General features: G+C 40.3%; 1 protein-coding gene across 11 annotated transcripts in view; it reads left to right on the top strand.

Annotated features, from left to right (window-relative positions):
- Positions 1-10,960, top strand: part of LOC129770855 (probable beta-hexosaminidase fdl) — a 94,877-nt gene extending 83,917 nt beyond the window's left edge. For 10 of the 11 annotated variants that reach the window (XM_055773987.1, XM_055773984.1, XM_055773981.1 and 7 more), the window contains 5 exons: positions 1,260-1,522; positions 1,589-2,148; positions 2,207-2,363; positions 2,436-3,238; positions 9,289-10,960. In XM_055773987.1, coding sequence (XP_055629962.1) covers positions 1,260-1,522; positions 1,589-2,148; positions 2,207-2,363; positions 2,436-3,238; positions 9,289-9,638 — 2,133 coding nt within the window. In that variant the 3' untranslated portion in view covers positions 9,639-10,960. Of the gene's footprint in view, positions 1-717; positions 1,014-1,259; positions 1,523-1,588; positions 2,149-2,206; positions 2,364-2,435; positions 3,239-9,288 lie in introns of those variants that run through there. The other variant, XM_055773991.1, reaches the window with a different exon arrangement.
- The last annotated feature ends 8,979 nt before the right edge of the window (positions 10,961-19,939 follow it).

Raw genomic sequence — 19,939 nt, 5'->3', positions numbered from 1 at the left:
TTTATCAAAAAAAAAAATGATATCTCTGTTTGATTCCGTCCCTCCTCATCAAACCAAACTACCCCACTCGCTCGATCCTAGTCCTAAATCCTAATCCGGTCCAATTAATCTAGTGTTAGATTTAGTTATTATTAAATTGTTAGTCTTAATTATATAGAATGGTCGGGGGAATTTTTCGTCAAAGAAATTTCCTCCGACTGGCACTGTGATCACGCGTATTCTAGAGCTTGCCACTCAGAATGCATTCAAGGCGTGTTATTTGGCATAGAAATCTCAACTAAGTACTAATAAAAATGACGCAAGTAATACTACGTTGAGACGGCGAAGTTCCTCTAGGAACGTTAGTGCCATTGAAGAAGAAGAAGAAGAAGAATTATATAGAAAAAAAGTTATATTTGAGGGTGAAATTTGACTCTGCAAACGTTAGATAATAAGTAATTGAGTCTGGTTAATAAACGTTTTTGGAAAAAAAAATATCGAGGAATGGATAAATATTTTGAAGAATAAAACGTAATTAATAATTCGAGGTTGAGCCAAAAGGTGGATGTAATGTTTTACTTTCGAACAATCTCTTTTCATTCTAGATAATATCAGTAATGCACGAATCATAAGTTAGTATATAGTTCTGCTTTATTCTTCTTGAAACAAACGATAAATTGTGTTAAAAGCTTATCTTTGAATTGACATCGCATTCAAAATTTATCTACGATAAGTTGTAGCCGATACGCCACCTCAAGTGTTTGGTAAACATTACCGCAAACGTTCTGATTTTGTTATCTTGCAAACATCAGAAACTGATCAGCGACACTAACACACACACACACACACGCACACACTGGTTGAGTGACGAGTGACTGTTTCCACGGTTTTAATTTTCAGTTCCATCTCCATTTCCTTTGCTTTTTCATGTACCTACTACACCCCATATAGACGCGAAGTCAGCGTTCAATAATTTACTTATTGAATTTGATTGATTGTAAACATGACACACCTTCATCTCCGGCTGAACTTTGGTATGCCAAGAGGGAACGGGGGTGTTTATAGCGTGGAGTAGACGATGTGCCATGTGATGCTAGGAAATGAAAAAATCGAATCGAATGCCACATGTCACATGTCACATTTCACCTTTACACTGTGTTCTATTCCTGGCGGTTACATTCGAATCCATCGGATTATGATTTTATATCGTTGTAAAGAAAAGTTATCCGTACCATTCATGGTTCCCCAAATTGTTTTTTTTGTGTGTGTCTTCCAAACAGAGAAACTCTCAGCAGCGTAATCTCAAGACGACCATACTGACGAGCTTTATCAAGAAAATGGCGTTTACCGGATCGCTCAGAAAAACTTTGTTTGGATTGCTGCTGCTGATGGTGTCGCTGGTGATGTTCCTGTACTGGAGTGAGAATCAGAGTTCTCTCAAGCCATCTAGTTCCTCGATCCTGTTTGCGGGAATATTCAATCGGGACGGCGTGGGGGGTGATGGAGGCGCATTGAGGGGGGCCATCCAAATGCCAAAAATTAGGTAGGTTTGCTTTTCTCAATGGTTTCTATGGGCCTACCAACGAGATCGATTTATTTTTTTTTACAGTCCACCTGAAAAAATGTGGTCATACAAATGCGTGAACAACCATTGCATACGGCAGCACTACGTTGAGGCCGATGACGCGGAGAGTTCCTTCGGTGGCAGCACGCCTGGAAAGCGTGTACCATTCCTAACCTGCACTATGACCTGTGGGCCAATCAATATTTGGCCGCAGCCCACGGGGAAAACCACTATCGGAAGCAAAGCATCACGTTTCCGATTGGGAGATATTCACGCGCACTTCACGACTGGTTCCGATGCGGTGGAAAGCTTGTTGAATCGTGCGTTCGATGTATTCCGGGAAGAATTGCACGCTGTTTTGGTGGCACATGGCGAAACATATGACGACACGGATGAGTTGGCTGTCACAGAAGGTAGTGAGGTGAATCGGGGGAAGGACTCGGATGGAGAGAAAGTGGATCAGCCGTTGAAGATACGCTTCTACAAAACAGTTGATGAGAATCGCTACGATGTGGATAAGTTTGACGTGAAGATTTCGGTGCTGAAATCACCAGACACTTATTTGACGTTGCATACCGACGAAAGTTATAACCTATCTGTGACCCGTAAGTATTTATGGGAGCATTTCGTTTGAAGCATACTGATTGGTTCATGTTCACACAGATACGGCACGCACTCTCGTGGCGAAAGTATACGCTAACAGCTTTTTCGGGGCGAAACATGCTCTCACAACGTTGCAACAGTTGATATGGTTCGACGACGAGGAACGTATCCTGAAAGTTCTCAACAAAGCCTTAGTTGAAGATGTGCCAAGATTTAAGTGAGTAGAAAAAATATATTGCCTCGTTATTCAGTCATAAAAAACATCTGTTCTTCATCTCTGCCTTTCCAGCTTCCGTGGCCTTATGTTAGACACATCGAGACATTATTTCTCCGTGGAGTCGATAAAGCGTACACTTGTTGGAATGTCTCACTCCAAGCTGAACCGATTCCACTGGCACATCACGGATTCGCAAAGTTTTCCCTTCATGTCCAAAAACTATCCCCAGCTGGCCCGGTATGGTGCTTATTCCGATAGGGAAATTTACACAACCGGCGACGTGAAAGATATTGTGGACTTCGCCAAAGTGCGTGGAATACAGATCATTCCGGAAATTGATGCTCCGGCGCACGCCGGGAACGGGTGGGACTGGGGACCCAAACACAATCTGGGTGAGCTGAGTCTCTGCATCAACCAACAGCCCTGGAGTTACTACTGCGGGGAGCCTCCCTGCGGTCAGCTTAATCCTAAAAATAACAACACCTATCTGGTTCTGCAGAAGCTGTACGAAGAGTTGTTGGACCTGACCGGTCCGTTGGATTACTTCCACTTGGGGGGTGACGAGGTGAATTTGGAATGCTGGCAGCAGCATTTTAACGAGTCGGACATGCGAACGCTGTGGTGTGACTTTATGCAGCAGGCCTACAACAGGCTTCAGCTTGCGAACAAGGGTGTTCCGCCAAAAATGGTAGCCGTGTGGTCCAGTGGGCTGACCAGTTATCCGTGTCTTTCGAAGAACTCCTACGCGGTGCAAATTTGGGGTGGCAGCAAGTGGCAGGAGAACTATCAACTGTTGAACGCCGGTTTCAACCTGGTGATATCGCATGTGGACGCTTGGTATCTGGATTGTGGCTTCGGTAGTTGGCGATCGACCGGTAGGTTGTTTATTGCACATTTTTGGTACGCATGATGCGGTCGGATAGCCAAGCGACATAATGAGAATATTTTACTGCTTATTTATCTGCTCTGTTATTGTTATATTATATTTGTCTACCGAATCGTATTTGGAATTATTTCCTTTGATTGATTAGTTGATTTTTCGATTTATAGATGTACATTTGGTATATTTGAACTACAAATTTCATTTGCTTCTAGCCTTGAAAAAGGCCAATCAATCAATGGAAATCACTTGGGTCGCTCGATAAGCGGACGCACAGCCATATAGGCTATGGAGAACCTCTCTTTCAGACTTCTCAGATCTCTTACTATGGATCCTATTCACAATTGGAGATCTTTCGTATGGAGATGTCAATTTTTCATAATTTTTCATTAATACACCGTAGCCGTAGCCGAAGTTTAGATTATTCGTTTTTTAGTCACGGCAAAAAAAGAATGTTCGTAATAAATTTTTGACATTGGTTTGGAGTAGAGGTGTGCAAATCAGCTCATCATGATGAACAGCTCTGATCATATCAGCTCATCTAAATGAGCTGTTCTTTATGAACAGCTCTTCAGCTCAGTTGTCAGTGCCGACTTTCAATTTGGGTCCCAAACTCGATAGCCACGAAGCCAGTTTGAAAATGTTAAAATTCAAATGAAATTTTTCACACCATATTATTAATTACTTGAAACACGTATTCCAGACTATTATTTACAACAGACTCGGCGAGTACAACATTTCCGACATTTTTACTGAGGCTTTACATTACAATAGAAAGTTTTCTTCAAAAAAAAAAAATCTTATGAGATTTTTGCACCGCCTGCAAACAAAGTGTTTTTCATTGAAATAGAATACTCATTTGATACACAGAAGTTAATTTTCATTAATAATTTGAATTTTAAAAACGTGTTCATTCTGCCTGAGAGCCAATTATTTTTTTTGGCGCCCCCTAAACTGGTAAACAAAGCTCAATGCCGTCAACGCGAATATAACAGTTGAAAAGACGAGGGACAAATGAAACTAAACTGATGTCTTAACACGAAGAGCGAGAGACGGTCAGTTCATTTGAATCTTACAGCTCACACACTCTCTTCAATTCTACAGCTCTTTTCTCTCCTTCATCATCATCAAAGTGAGCTGAAGAGCTGTTTGATTTTTTTTGCGAGCTGTTCCGCGTCAACTCACTTCAAAGAGTCGATTCTTCGGAACAGCTCATGAGCGGATGGCACATCTCTAGTTTGGAGGCGAGGAACGATACAGTCCGTTATTTGTTTTAAAGAGGTTTTAAACTTTCCAAATGGTGTTTTATGTCAAAAGTCTTAACATTGCATGAAACGTCGAGATCTTCTGTCATCTCGAAAACAAAACTTTTTGTCAAAAATCGACACTCTGGGACTTTTTCTTTTTTTCGGAATACAAGGCAATATGTATGGTTTAGGGTGCCAATGAAAATGATCATCTCGATTTTTCATATGGAACTTCGAGCGAAATGTTGATTCATATGATGAAATAACCAATGCAAAATATCAGCTCAATCGGACTTTTTTTTACTATTCTCGCAGACGTTAAAATTCGAAATCGAAGAGTCACCGGAAATGGGGGTTTTAAAAAATTGATGCCAAATGTCTTAAAATTGCATGACACGTCGAGATTTACAGTTATCTTTAAAAAATTGGCATGACGAGCTTCTCGGAAAAAATACTTTTCTCAAGAAAGAAGACATGTGAATCTCATCATGCTAATGGTCCATTACGAAAGATGGTGTTATTTGAAACTGTTTGTCCCTGTTCGTTCATTCTGTGCCATCAGATCAGATTAAAAATCACATCGCATCACATTCGAATTGATCTTACGTCACATTATAAGTAAAATGGCGCTTACGTCACATAACAATGGAAATAGCGCTTACGTCACCCCGTTTTCAATCTTTTACGGGGTAATTTTTCCATATTTCTGTAAAACTTCACAGTTTTTTGGAAGTATTTGTTATTCTTTTCTATCGATCTATAGCAAAAAAGGTAAAATGTCAATTTTGGCGCTTACGTCACTTTGCGAGATTACGGCAGAATAACGGTGAGTTAAGTGGATCGAATTCAGTGGATCGAGTAGAGCGGACGGAGTCTCCAACTTATTAGCTGATAAATGATGTGTCCTTTCAATCGCGAGGGTTTGTGTCACCTGGAACGGACACCAGACGGGGCAGCCAAGGCGATGCGATCCGAGTTGACCGCCGACCCGCCGTCGGAGGCGGCGGTCTCTCGCACGCAAGTTTTTGTAGTTTTGAAATATATCATTCATTGCAATTCATAACTACTGCACCACGATCCGAAGACATTTCCACAATTATAGGTGTTTTTGTTTGGACATTTAGCGCGCAAAATCATAGTTCGTATACTCGCGCACGGTCTTATACCCATGATGTTTTTTTCCGCGTCAGAATATTTCTAGCCTACTTGTGGCCTTACACTTATTCTGAGCGGTTGTCTACTGTTCACATATATTGTGTGAAATTTGGTGTTACAAACAATATTTCTTATGCCGTAACGTTGAAAGTATTGCATATTACAGTTGGTGATTCAATTATGTTGAAAACACGGGTGTATGAATTATATAAGGCATTGAAAGACGCCCGAGAAGAGATGAACGATTTCCCACGTCAAGGACGATCATATTCTTCAACTGATTACTGTCCGCAGTTTGTTCTACAACGCCCTCTACGAAGTACGTTGTTCTGTGTACCGAAATCACTAGTCGAAAATTAAAATTGCGATCGGAGATTACGTTTGGAGGAATATAACCGTTTGTAAAGCCTATCCACGTTAAATTTCGGACACCAAGATGATGCCAGTAAAACAAAAATTCACGTAACACTGGCGGCGGCGCTTTTCCATCTCCTCTTGAAATCATTAATGCCTTTCGCTTTCTCCTTAGTTTCGAATAGTTTTCGCTTTATCAGAGCCCAGTTCTTTTCCACTGGGCGAAGTTCTGGACAGTTCGGTTGATTTGCTGTTTTTGGCACATATTTGACCTCATGTGAATTATACCATTCCAGGATGGATTTTGCATAGTGACAAAAGGCCAAATCTGGCCAAAACAATGCTGGAGAGTCGTGGCTTTTTATGAATGGTAGCAACCGCTTCTGAAGACATTCCATCTCGTAGACATCTGTGTTGATAGTGCCGGTAGAGACGAAAAGATTTGGATTTTCGGCCACAACTGCATATGGCCTGCCAAACCAAGTACTTTTCGGAGAATTTAGACTGCTTCTTGGTCCGGAAACACTCGGCTACGGCAATCCTTCGCATTAAAGTATAGAAAGCGAGGCCCAGGAGCTGTTTGAAGTCTTCGAGAACATAAGTTTCATTGTCCATTATGGTACATGAACATTTTTGCAAAAATTGGGTGTAGAGCACCTTAGCATGGCTTTTTGCAGTAAAATTTTGCGTATCATCACGATTGGGCACCTTTTTCACTTTGTACGCCTTCAGTTCATGCCTCTGCTTCACTTTTTGTACATATGATTTTGATTTTCCAACCTTTCGAGCCACATTTCTAGCTGAAAGGTTGGGATGTTTCTCAATAAGGGCAACCACCATTCGGTCTATCTGTCCGGAGCATACTTTTCGATTTGTTCCGCTTCCAACCATCAGATCCACAGTTAAGCGCTGGTCAAACGATTTGCACACACTAAACACGCTAGTCTTCGGCAGTTTTTGCTTTTTGGCGAGATCGCGTACTGACAGTGTTGGATTTCGCTGCCTTTCCGGCAAAATGCGTTTGCGTACTTCCACTTGATTCGACGCCATTTTACCAAACTGAAGAAGAATGTAAATATGTTGCTTTTGTATTATTTGAATCGTAATCCAATTCGGATTCTGATTTTGAAGAGTATATTCGAGTAGACGGCATTAAGCTCCGTGTGCTTTCATTGGGAGGCGAAAATTATTATGGATATTCAGGAGGAATAAACATGCTCTCAAAATCAAAATTAGGAATGAAAATTTACTTTAACGTATCGAATATTTATTTTATGTGATGAAATAAGAGGGTTTTTTTCCTATATCGCAGAAACATTGAACGGAAACTGTGTCTAATGATGATTTTATATTATAATAGTAATTATTTGTGGAACAAACAGGAAATGCATCGACAAATGGTTAAGTGAGTGTCAGGACTACATGTGTTAGGTAATCAAACAATATGAAGTAAAAATTTTCATCCAAACTTTTATATTTTTACACTGCACTTGGCCCTTCTGATCTTATAGAGAATACTTTACCTCCCAAGCACTAATATCTCCACCAGACGTCGACACTGTACATTTGTCGTCGCAAATATAAACAAATCAGACTATACAACGCACACCAAAAAACCACCGCATTCGTGAAACTGAAAACGTTTTTTTATTACAGAGTCAGTGTGGCACTGACTCAGTTTTAAAAACGAATTCGCTAATAGATTCACAGTTGAGATGATTTCTTATCGCTACCAACACTTCTCCACCACGTAAATGTTGGCTGATTGATTCGCTTCGGTCGCATCGAAAAAGCGCGTATTTGTTAAAAATATCTGCATTACCAGCATCAGCACCCAGCCTTGAAAACGAAAGACTTGAAAATAATCGAATCGAACGCAATCACGTTCCTTACGTTTGGTGGTCACCAAACTCTAAGCAGTATCCCCAATTGACAATGTTTGCTAGAGTTTATTTTTCAGCTCCTTGCAGTAATGTTTACAGCGAAAGAATGCTCTTTGAAGTTGGCCCGGTGTACGAAGCAAAGCGTAGTCGGTCGGTGAAAAAAATCATAATAACGCCTAAAAATACACAATAACAAAATTGCAGTGACACGCACCGTGCTCGAGTAAACGGATTATGATTTTGCACGCTAGTACAGTAGGGTTAAAACTTAGTTTTTTCGTCTAGTACTACATTCATTTTCAACCGGTCAACCTTGGTAGACCGCAGCCTAACATTTGAACAATTAGTCGCCCGTAATGCACAAAAGTTTGGCCACCCCTGCTTTAGAGCATTATTTTAGGGAGTGTTGGAAGTGTAATTTTACAAAAAGGCACTGGACAACTACAACTATTTCAGTATCGCTTTAGACAGCGAGCAAGCAACAGTACATGTTAATTTTGAGAGTGAATTAAAAATCTGCTCAAATTTGTTGCTTCGCGAAACATTCGCGCCCCTCACTGAAAGCATTCATTTATCGTACCTTGTCTGTGCTACCAAATGTTTGTTCTAGAGACTTTCATTATTGCTTTCTTCTTCTTCTTCTTTTTGGCTTTAAGAGGGTTTAAACTTTTCAGTTCATTCGCCTCTAGATTATTGCTTTTCTATAATGTTTGTTTCTCGCCGGTTATAATTTCGCAGTCCTACGTTAGCAATGCGCACATTTCTCGGATACCGCCCTTTTTCATTGATTTATTTGAGCGGCCCGTAATACCATGACTAAAACGTGACAGTGGAGATTGAGTACCACTGTGTTGAATCATGTATTTGCGAGCGTTGAGCGTTGGCGTTGCATTCGTTTCCGTTTCTTTTTTCGTGCCGTTCCGGGATACGATATTCGATTTCCGCTGTCAGAGTCATAACAAAGTATTTCATCGCTGACCACTTTTTGCACTCGTCATTCATTTTTCACCCATTACCTATATAATTGGAGTATATGTTATTTCATAGTTAAAATATTAAAAATTTATACTATACATTTCAATGCCGAGGCAGCCAAAAACAAAAGTTTTATGCGATGAATGGCCGTCGCAATTTAGGGGTCGGGTCAGGACAACTATTTCCTTATGAAAATTTAATGTCTGCCTATGCTTTGATGCTTTTGTTTTCCCAAAAATCCAAAAATCGACACGATCTTTCCAGACAATTCAATATGAGCTATCCTGGTTTTTTTTTATTATTTTTTCTGATTTTAAAAAATTATAGTTGGCAACTCTGTTCCCGCATACTTTTAGTAATTCAACTCACATCTTTTACTCAATGTCAATGCCAATAAATTTTCCAAATACCTTTTTTTTTCATTACTGAAGGCGAGGGTGCCTGCTCTCCGTACCGAAACTGGCAGACCGTCTACAAACACCGACCGTGGGACGAGATGAAGCTAACCTCGCTTCAGATGCGCCAGATACTGGGCGGCGAGGCCTGCCTATGGACGGAACAGGTCGACGAGTCAACGCTAGACTCGCGCCTCTGGCCGCGAGCATCGGCCCTGGCCGAACGGCTGTGGACCGATCCGGTGGAGGAGATCTACAGCGAGTCCGTGCCGAAGGAGACCTTCAACCGGATGTCAGTCTTCCGAAATCATTTGCTCGAGCTGGGCCTGCGGGCCGAACCGATCTTCCCGAAGTATTGCGCCCAGAACCAGGACGAGTGTGTATGATATTTGATGAGCCCGTTCTACTAGACAGGGTCACCAACACAAACGGCTAGAGGAGGGATGCTGCTGCTGATGGTCGCGCACCGATTGTTGCTAGGTTTTCGTAAGAGTTGTAAATATTTGTAAAATCGTGTAGGATAGAGAACACATAATTAAGGTTTCAGCAAAATGCAAGAGTAGGCGCAGCAGATGGGGTTGTCCCTATCTGCTCAGCAAATAGTGAAACATGTGCAAGCAAAAGTGAGACACGCAAGTACCAACACCGATGGTTGTATACTAGGAGAACAAATCTGAATAGTTCACAAAAGCATAAGACGCGATATATTTTTGAAAATATTTTAGAACATATTCTTAGGTACTTCTGCCTTCAGTGTAGACGGTGATAGGGTAAAAGTACTATAATTCGCCCACTTCATAGATTATGGTAAAATAATCACAAACACACAGCATGTCAACGTGGATTATTTTAGCGACTTTGATTCGGCTGAATTTATTCCGTTTGCTCGTTTTTTTTAAATCTGTGAGCATCGTGATGTTTCCAACCATAATACGTGGTTATTGATTTTAAGTATTCAACAAATACGTGAAGTGATTTTGCAAGTTGACCCACATAGTAATAGAAACAATTAACACTGTTATATGCATTGTTTATTCTGAGTTTGTACTTAAATTGATGCAAGTGCCATGTGGTGGATAGAAATTAGACATTATCCTAACATTAACTAATACGACTAGGTATCTTACCCCACAGCGTTGCGGCACTGAGCATTGATAGGTACTTATTAATTTCTGTTGTAATGTCATAGTTTGTTTATTGAAACCGTTGTATTGAGCACCAACAACATGTAGTTTTCACATTACCTCTGTCCGACCATAGTATCCGTAGAAGATTGTAGAATCGTACTGTTTGTTTCAGTTGAGAATTCATTGCAAATACGCTTTACTCAGAGTAGCAGTATTTTTCTGTTTTGATATTATTTTAAAACCTTCAGCTGCGATGATGGTATATCCGTGGAACAAATGCTGAATTTGAGCTGTAAATCATGGGCGAAATGGAAAATCACGCGTGGAAGCCTTATTTTCGTACCGGTCCAAATGACCCGTTATTTTATTAGACACAGTATGTAAACAAATTAGTTGAAGATTACCAAGTTGAACGGTATGCCTTCTATGAACACAAATTGACTGGAGAGCCAGCAAAAAATGTTGATATTACGTACGAGTTGGTAGATTATTGAAATTTTATCCTATTGATTTGGACAAGACACTTTGTTTTGGATGCTCTCTGTCTCTGTTGTGAAATGAAAAATAAACAGTTAATCAAACACTCGTAAACTTTTTTTCTGTTTTGATGAACCTAAAAAGAAATTCGTTTAGTTGGTGTTTAAAAAATATGATCATATTTGCCATCTTCATTTGATTCGTTCAAAAATCCGTTCAAAATGTTGTTTATAGAGACCTGTACAAATAATAATCCAATACAATCTGTTCTGGAGATCATCGTGGATTCACTAAATCCATCGTTAGAACATCGTTTGTTAAACTATGGTTTTTATTTTAGTTTATCACAAAAATTACCACGCTCTGATAAACGACAGACACCTCTAAATTGTGTGACCAATCACGGTGATAATCTTCAAACCGACAATTTTAATGGAATTCCGTTCGTATCAGATTTCATGAATGAAATATTCAGGTTTCATCGGTTGATGTTCATGGGTCCAATCGCAGAATTATTCATTGATTGATCTTCTAATCTACCCTTTAAAATTACCTTTTACTATAAAATATCTAGTATTTCTACCACTCGACATTATAATATCAGATTATTTTCAGACACAATTCTCGTTCAAAATTTTTCAACCACTTGCAAATACCAAATAACCGTTACGTTACATGCCAAATTTGGTTTGATTTGAGGGGGGAGGAGTATCTAACTACAATAGATTCATTTTTTGCACCCTAAAACCTCCACATGCCAAATTTCATTTCATTTGTTCGATTAATTCTCGAGTAATGCAGAGGCGGGTAAGGCGGGTAAGGGAGTAAAAAGTGCCCCCAAACCAAATTACCAGCTGTATGACAAATATTGTATAGGATATTAAATAAGAAATTTTGGCGGTTTATTTGAACCCCTATTTGGTTTAACATAGGATCTATAGTAAAAACGTACTTTTTCGTTTCTTTCACGCCATCCTCAAAAGCTTCGAGATAAAAATTTGAAAAAAAAAACTGAATGTGCACCTTACTACGTTGTATCAAGAAAAATTATTAAAAAAAAATTTCATCAAAAATGTTAGTACTAAAAAAACATTGAAATTCAAAAAACATTTTTTTTGGGATTTAGGTATTCAGTACTACTCTAATTCATATTTAAATGTGTTCCTACGGCTTTTCTAGATATGTGTGATTTTTTCAGATTTTTTCAGTGTTGTGCGGTACAAAAAATATTTTTATATATTTCCAAAGAGTCTGGCTGGGTAAGGACATAAAAAGTCCCTCAAACCAAATCGCCAGCTGTATGGCAAATATTGTATAGGATATTAAATAAGAAATTTTGGCGGTTTATTTAAACCCCTATGTGGTAAGAGAAGGGGGAGGGGTATCTAACCACCATAGAAACATTTATTGCACCCTTAAACCTCCATATGCCTAATTTGGTTTCATTTGCTCGATTAATTCTCGAATAATGCAAAAATTGTTGTTTTTTTATGGCAGCCGCTCCTAAGAGAAGGGGGAGGGGTATCTAACCACCATAGAATCATTTATTGCACCCTAAAACCTCCACACGGCAAATTTCGTTTTATTTGCTTGATTAATTTTCGAGAAATTTAGAAATTTGTGTTTCATTTGTATGGCAGGGGTCTCAAACTATCGTGAAAACCTTCCCCGGCCCCAAAAACCCCTACATATCAATTTTCATGTCGATCGGTTTAGTAGTTTCCGAGTCCATAAGAATCAGACAGACAGACATCACTCCATTTTTGTTTTTTTTATTTTTCTGCATTTTTTAGATTTTAATATTAATATCTTTTTTTTTATACTAATATCTTTACAACATGACCTGGTTCACAATGTTTGATAATATCTATAATAGATATACTGGGATCCCTAATTGGAAATGAGATCTGTCATAATGGTCTACATAAAAAGCACTCAGGTCTGCACCAATATCGCTTACTCTTCCTTTTATTTATTATCTATCTACACTCGACGAAAAACATTAGAGGAACAGAGAGCGAAGTCGGAAATTTGAAGTGATTTTTTAACGTGCTGTACTTTCGTGAAAAATCAACACATATCGATGGGATGTTCATCATTTTGAAGCTACAACTTTCAGGTATCAGAATTTTTACGTAGATATTTTTATCTTTGTATGTGGGAACAACAATATCGAGAAGAAATGAAAAATCTATTTTTCTCTGTTTTTTCAAAGACTTTCTGGACTAACACAATTTTTTTGCTAACCAACTCAACACCAAATCCAATTAACCTTATAAACCAGCTTCCATTTGATTCCTAGAACGTTCCTGTAGGACCTTCCCATAAAAAGATTAAAAATATTCGTGTAGAATTTTGTACTTCTTGTACGATTTGCGATCAAATGCTCCTCTAATTTTCTTTTTTTTTTTTTATTAAATCGTTTATTTTTACAGGCTCAGTTACATAAGTTTAAAGGAGCCAAACTCCTATCTGTATAGTTACAAGTATACATAAACATTTTTTATTAATTCTAATGTTAATGAGGTAGAGAACCGATTACTCGCGGCTTGCTCGAGTTTAGAAGGGTGACATTTTGTTTCAGGAAAAGGATGGGATATAAGGATATGTTGACAATGTTCACACTCACATTCGCACTCACATTCATCATACTGAATTCTTAAGCCTATCTTATATCTAACATGTATTTACATTTCACCTTATTCTATTGTTAGTAAGAAGGGATTTGATTTCTCGCGAAGGAAAAGGAAAAGGAGAATATAAGGATATAAGGACAATCACACACGAAGATCGATAGCTTTTAGGAAGACATATATTTGGGACATGTAATCAAGGTCTAACCGAGCCAACACATCTCTCACCGGCACATTGGGCTGCCTTCCTCTAGCCCGAAGAGAGTTTTCTAAATTCGATCTGGCAACAAGATACTCCTCGCACGACCAAACAACGTGTTCGATGTCGTGGTAACCTTGGCCACAAGCACAGATATTGCCATAGGCAAGATTAAAACGAAAGAGTAGCGCGTCTAACGAACAGTGATTGGACATGAGTCGAGAGAAGGTGCGAATAAAGTCCCGACTTAAGTCCAGACTTTTGAACCATGGTTTGAGGCTAACCTTAGGGATAATCGAGTGAAGCCACCGACCCAATTCATCTTCGTTCCACTTACGTTGCCAGTTAGCGATGGTATTTTTACGGACTAAAGAATAAAATTCGTTGAAAGCGATTTGACGCTGATAAATATCGCCTTCAATTGCACCTACCTTTGCTAATGAGTCAGCCCTCTCATTACCCGGAATTGAGCAATGTGAAGGGACCCAGACAAAGGTAATGACATAACAGCGTCTGGTTAAAGCACTCAAATTTTCTCGTATTCTCTCAAGGAAATACGGCGAGTGCTTTTCCGGCCTCACTGAACGGATAGCTTCGACAGAGCTAAGACTATCCGTTACAATGTAATAGTGTTCAACAGGTCGTGAGGCGACGCTGTCCAGCGCCCAATGTATTGCTGCCAATTCAGCAATATACACAGAGCAAGGATTCTGAAGACTGTGGGAGGTGCTAAAAAATTCGTTGAACACTCCAAATCCTGTGGACTCATTCATAGAGGACCCATCAGTAAAGTACATATTATCACAATTGACACGCCCATACTTTGCATTGAAGATCGTAGGAACGATCCCCGATCGATGATAATCTGGAATTCCATGGATTTTCTCCTTCATGAACAGATCAAAATGTACAGAGGAATTGATGTAGTCAGGAAAACAAACACGGTTGGGAGTATACGAAGAAGGATCAACCTGCATGGAGATGAATTCATGATATGAGCTCATGAATCCTGAATGAAAATTTAGCTCGATAAGCTGCTCAAAATTTCCGATCACCAATGGGTTCATAACCTTACACCGGATGAGGAACCGAAGCGATAATAAATTGAAGCGATCTTTTAGTGGGAGTAGGCCTGCCAAAACCTCGAGACTCATGGTATGCGTTGAGGGCATACATCCTAACGCAATACGGAGACAAAGATACTGAATTCGCTCGAGTTTAATGAGGTGTGTTTTGGCAGCTGATTGAAAACAGAAACTGCCATACTCCATCACTGAGAGAATAGTTGTTCGATACAACATAATAAGATCTTCGGGATGGGCTCCCCACCAGGTGCCGGTAATTGTACGGAGAAAGTTTATTCTTTGTTGGCATTTTTTACTCAGATACCTAATATGGGCCCCCCAAGTACATTTGGAGTCGAACCAGATCCCAAGATACTTGAATGACATAGCATGAGTGATCGGTTTACCCAAAAGTTGAAGCTTTGGTTTTGCTGGTCTATGCTTCCTAGAAAAAACCACCATCTCTGTTTTCTCCGTGGAGAATTCGATCCCTAGCCCAATGGCCCAGGTTGAAAAATTGTTCAAAGTATCTTGTAAGGGTCCTTGCAGGTCAGATTCGTTTGATCCTACGACAGACACCACTCCGTCATCTGCAAGTTGTCTTAGGCTGCAATTTTGTGTAAGACAATTGTCGATGTCGCTTACATAGAAGTTGTACAAAAGGGGGCTTAAACATGAGCCCTGGGGGAGGCCCATGTAGGAGACCCGATTTACTGTCGAATCCCCGTGAGAAAAGTTCAACTGTTTCTCACAAAGCAAGTTATATAACATATTATTCAATAGAGGCGGCAGACCCCGAGAGTGTAATTTGTCTGACAGGACCTCTATTGAAACTGAATCAAAGGCCCCCTTTATGTCCAAGAATACTGAAGCCATTTGTTTTTTTCCGGCGTAAGCCATTTGAATTTCTGAAGAAAGCAACGCAAGACAATCATTCGTCCCCTTGCCCCTGCGGAACCCATATTGTGTATCTGAGAGTAGGCCATTCGTTTCAACCCATCGATCAAGGCGAAACAAGATAATTTTCTCCAACAATTTCCGTATACAAGACAGCATTGCTATTGGGCGGTACGAATTGAAGTCGGACGCGGGTTTTCCGGGTTTTTGAATAGCTATAATTCGCACTTGTCTCCAATCATCTGGAACAATATTATGCTCCAGAAACCGATTGAATAAATTCAACAAGCGATGTTTCGCCACATCAGGGAGGTTTTTTAACAAGTTGAACTTAATTCTATCCGTTCCTGGAGCCGAATTGTTACAAGAAAGGAGAGCAAGAGAGAATTCTACCATCGAAAACTCAGAATCAAGATCGCACCTATCTTGTGGTATATCTCGAACAATTTTTTGCACAGGAACGGAATCGGGACAAACCTTTCGTGCAAAATTAAAAATCCATCGATGTGAATATTCTTCGCTTTCATTCGATGAAGAGCGATTTCTCATGTTTCGAGCCACTTTCCATAATTTTTTCATTGACGTTTCTCGTGACAAACCTCCCACGAAATTTCGCCAATAAGCACGTTTTTTCCCTTTGATCAAGTTTTTAAATTGATTTTCAAGGTCAAAATACGTTTGAAAATTCTCAATGGTTCCACGTTTCCGAAAAGCTTTAAATGCGTTCGATTTATCCTGATAAAGCTTGGAACATTGGCTATCCCACCATGGATTGGGAGGCCTTTGACAAAAAGTGGAGCCTGGGATGGGTTTCGTTTGAGCGCGAACCGCGCTGTCATATATCAAACGAGAAAGGAAGTTATACTCCTCCAATGGAGGCAAACCATCTCTGGAATTGATGGCTAGAGCAATTGCGTCCGCATATTTTTTCCAGTCAATGTGTCTTGTGAGGTCATATGCCATGTTTATAGATTCAGAAGAATTCGAACCAATGGTGATGGAAATTTTGATTGGCAAGTGATCACTACCGTTGGGGTCCTGGATTACATTCCACTTGCAATCTAACGATAGTGAATTCGAGCAAAGCGAGAGGTCAAGAGCACTTGGTTTAGCAGGAGGTTTAGGAACACGTGTTGTTTCCCCAGTATTCAAAACGGTCATATTGAAGCTGTTACAAAGGTCATATATCATCGATGAACGATTGTCGTCGTACTGTTCCCCCCAGGCAGTTCCGTGAGAGTTGAAGTCTCCCAAGATCAATCGTGGCTCAGGAAGGAGTGAGCACATGTCAACAAGTTGCTTGCGGCTAACCGCAGCTCTCGGAGGCCAATACAAGCTGACAATACAGAGGTCTTTGCCTCTGATGTTTGCATGACAAGCAACAGCTTCGATCCCCCCAATAGGTGGAAGGTCAATTCTAAAAAATGAGTGGCACTTATTGATCCCCAATAGCACCCCTCCGTATCTGTCAACACGGTCCAAGCGTATAATATTAAAATCGTGGAAAGAGAGATCATCTCGCGAAGAAAGCCAAGTTTCGGACAGAGCAAAAACGTCACAATTGAAGTTATGAATTAAAAATTTGAATGTATCCAATTTAGGGATAAGACTACGACAATTCCACTGTAAAACAGTGATATCTCCGACCTCTCTATTTGAATTAGACATCAAGAGAGATAATCATTGCAAGGAGGGGCCATGTTTGCATCAATTGTTGCAAAATTGTCTTTAATACTGGAAGCATTGAAATGACAATGGTTCTGATGGAGTCGGAAACATTAAAACACTTGAAGATTTGGTCCAAAAGGTCAGACAACTTTATAAATCCCGATTGGGGAGTTGAGCTGGACGGAAAAATAGGGACATTTGGGGTTTTTGATGTCCCCTCGAGTGCTGGGTCGTTCGAAGGTGAACTATTCCCACGGAAGCCAGGAGGAACCTGATTTTGCTTGTCCGCTGCACTCGATTTTTTAGGCATGCTAACAGGAGGTATAACCGGAGGGGCTTGTCCTTGAACTTTGGGAGTGGTCACATTTTTGCGCCGGGGATTCCCTTGGAAAATGAACGGTGTGTTAGCTGTGTCCGCTTCCATTTCGTCAACGGGCAACGTGGCGAAGACATTTTGTGTGATGATTGGTTGTTGTTGTTGGGCCAGTGGAGAAGCGCCCTTTAAAATATCCGCAAAAGTGCGTTTCGAGCGTTCCTTCAAAGAGCGCTTCTGTTTCTCCCAGCGACTCTTGTAAGTTTCACAAACTGAGAGCTCGTGTGGGGATCCCCCGCAATATGGACATTTATGCTCAGTCGCACTGCAGGATTTCCCCTCATGTTGCTCTCCGCAAGTGGCACAGCGCTCCTTGTTGGCACAATAATCTGAAGTGTGACCAACTGACTTGCATTTTTGGCAAGTCATGGGCTTTGGCACGAAGAGTCGCACAGGCAGTCTTAATTTGCCCACCATGACGTAGTCAGGGAGAGCGGAACCAGCAAAAGTTACTCGAAACGAGTCTGACGGCGTGAATTTAGTTTTTCCCTTTTCTTGGGATACTTTCCCTAGTTGGCGGCTGTCCAAAATTTTAACGCTCACCAACGGAAGTCTTTTAAATTTACCAACTCCTTCCTTTATCATTTCACACGTCAGACCCGATTCAGTTATCACCCCCGAGATTTCTACGTCATGGGACGGCACGTAGACACGATACTCTCGGGAGAATCTCTCGTCGATCACAACTGCATTTGCGTGTTTCCGATCACTCACGACAACACGCAGTTTGTTCGGTCTAACCTTAGAGATTTCGACCACGGAGGAATAATATCTTGCCAGATCTTTCGAAACCTGAATGACATTGATGGATTTTCCGTTCGGTTTGGGCCGGAAAAAAACAACCCATGGGCCAGCTCCAGGTGAATCTTCTGGATAGACCTTGACACGAGGAGAGGAAGCAACTGAGGGGGAGGTCGAGGTCGATTGTTGAGCGGGAGCGGGATCAGTAGGGCTGGGAGGCAAGTTCGGGAGTTGAGCGGAAACGGGAGCGGGAGAATGAGGGGGTGAAGAGGAAAGGTTTGCAAATTTTCTTGAGGGAGGCTTGTTGAGGTGAGTTAACTCTTCCTGTGAAGAGACATCTTCTGAGGGGGGAACGCGTTTAAGCGACTTCCCAGCACCCGTAGCTGGGGAGGGGGAGACAGTGGATTCGATATCCATGTCAACGCTTTCTTCCCCTTCTGCCATTTAAAATGGCAGATGTACACTTTCTTATAATTTTTGCAATTTTTTTTTTATAATTAACCTTAACCTAATAACCTTAACCTATTAATTTCAGTATACTTATTATGCACACCAGTGCGGATTATTTATAACGGTGCTGCGTGTTGATCGTTCGGTACAGCTGAACCCGTGTATCGCACCACGCGGTGATGATGTCGAAGACGGTGCTACGGCGATAACACACCAGCACACAGCGCTCGCGTGCAGGGTTTCTTCCTCTCGCTTGTTGTGTCTGCTTCAATGAATTCACAGGGAATCCCGTTAGTGTCCAACACTCACTTCACCAGCCACGAAAATAACGGTATCACTTCAACGATGGACGATAACGATATAAAACCGTCCGGCGGCTTCGAGCTTAGGAAGACGGAAGACGATCTAATTTTCTCCAAACATTGGAATTTACGGCGATATTTGCAGAATTACAGAAAAATCGATTTTTCATTTCTTCTCGATATTGTTGCCCACTACACCTACACACACCAAGATAAAAATATCTTCGTAAATTATTCTAATACCTAAAAGTTGTAGCTTCAAAATGATGTACATCCCATGGATATGCGTTGATTTTTCACGAAATTACAGCATGTCAAAAACCATTTAAAATTTTCGACTTCGCACTCTGTTCCTCTAATTTTCTTGTCGAGTGTATTACGAAGTGATTTGCATTATCGGAGGTACATTGTCGACATTTTTCAAAACTATAAGTTGATATTTTTTGAATGTTTGAGACACGTATTCCTGACTCTTACTTAACAATTTGTCTATATAATTCATGATATTTCTACAAAAATTCATCATTATAATCAGCCTTATTCTTGTTTGCGACTGTATCTAACTGTGATTCGAACGACTCGATTCGAACATATTCGAACAAGACATTCACCCTTATTCTTAAATTTATTCTAAAACAAGACAATACTTTCGAACGTATCTGATTTAAACGAGAACATAACCTAACAATAAGGGTCAATATAAAATCATTGTGAAATACAGTTTTTTTATTTGATACTGTACACAATTTTCGAAAA

Source organism: Toxorhynchites rutilus, chromosome 2, assembly GCF_029784135.1.
Source record: "Toxorhynchites rutilus septentrionalis strain SRP chromosome 2, ASM2978413v1, whole genome shotgun sequence".
NCBI lineage: Eukaryota > Metazoa > Arthropoda > Insecta > Diptera > Culicidae > Toxorhynchites > Toxorhynchites rutilus.
Note: the sequence above shows the minus strand (reverse complement) of the source record. Positions and strands in the feature narration are given on the sequence as shown.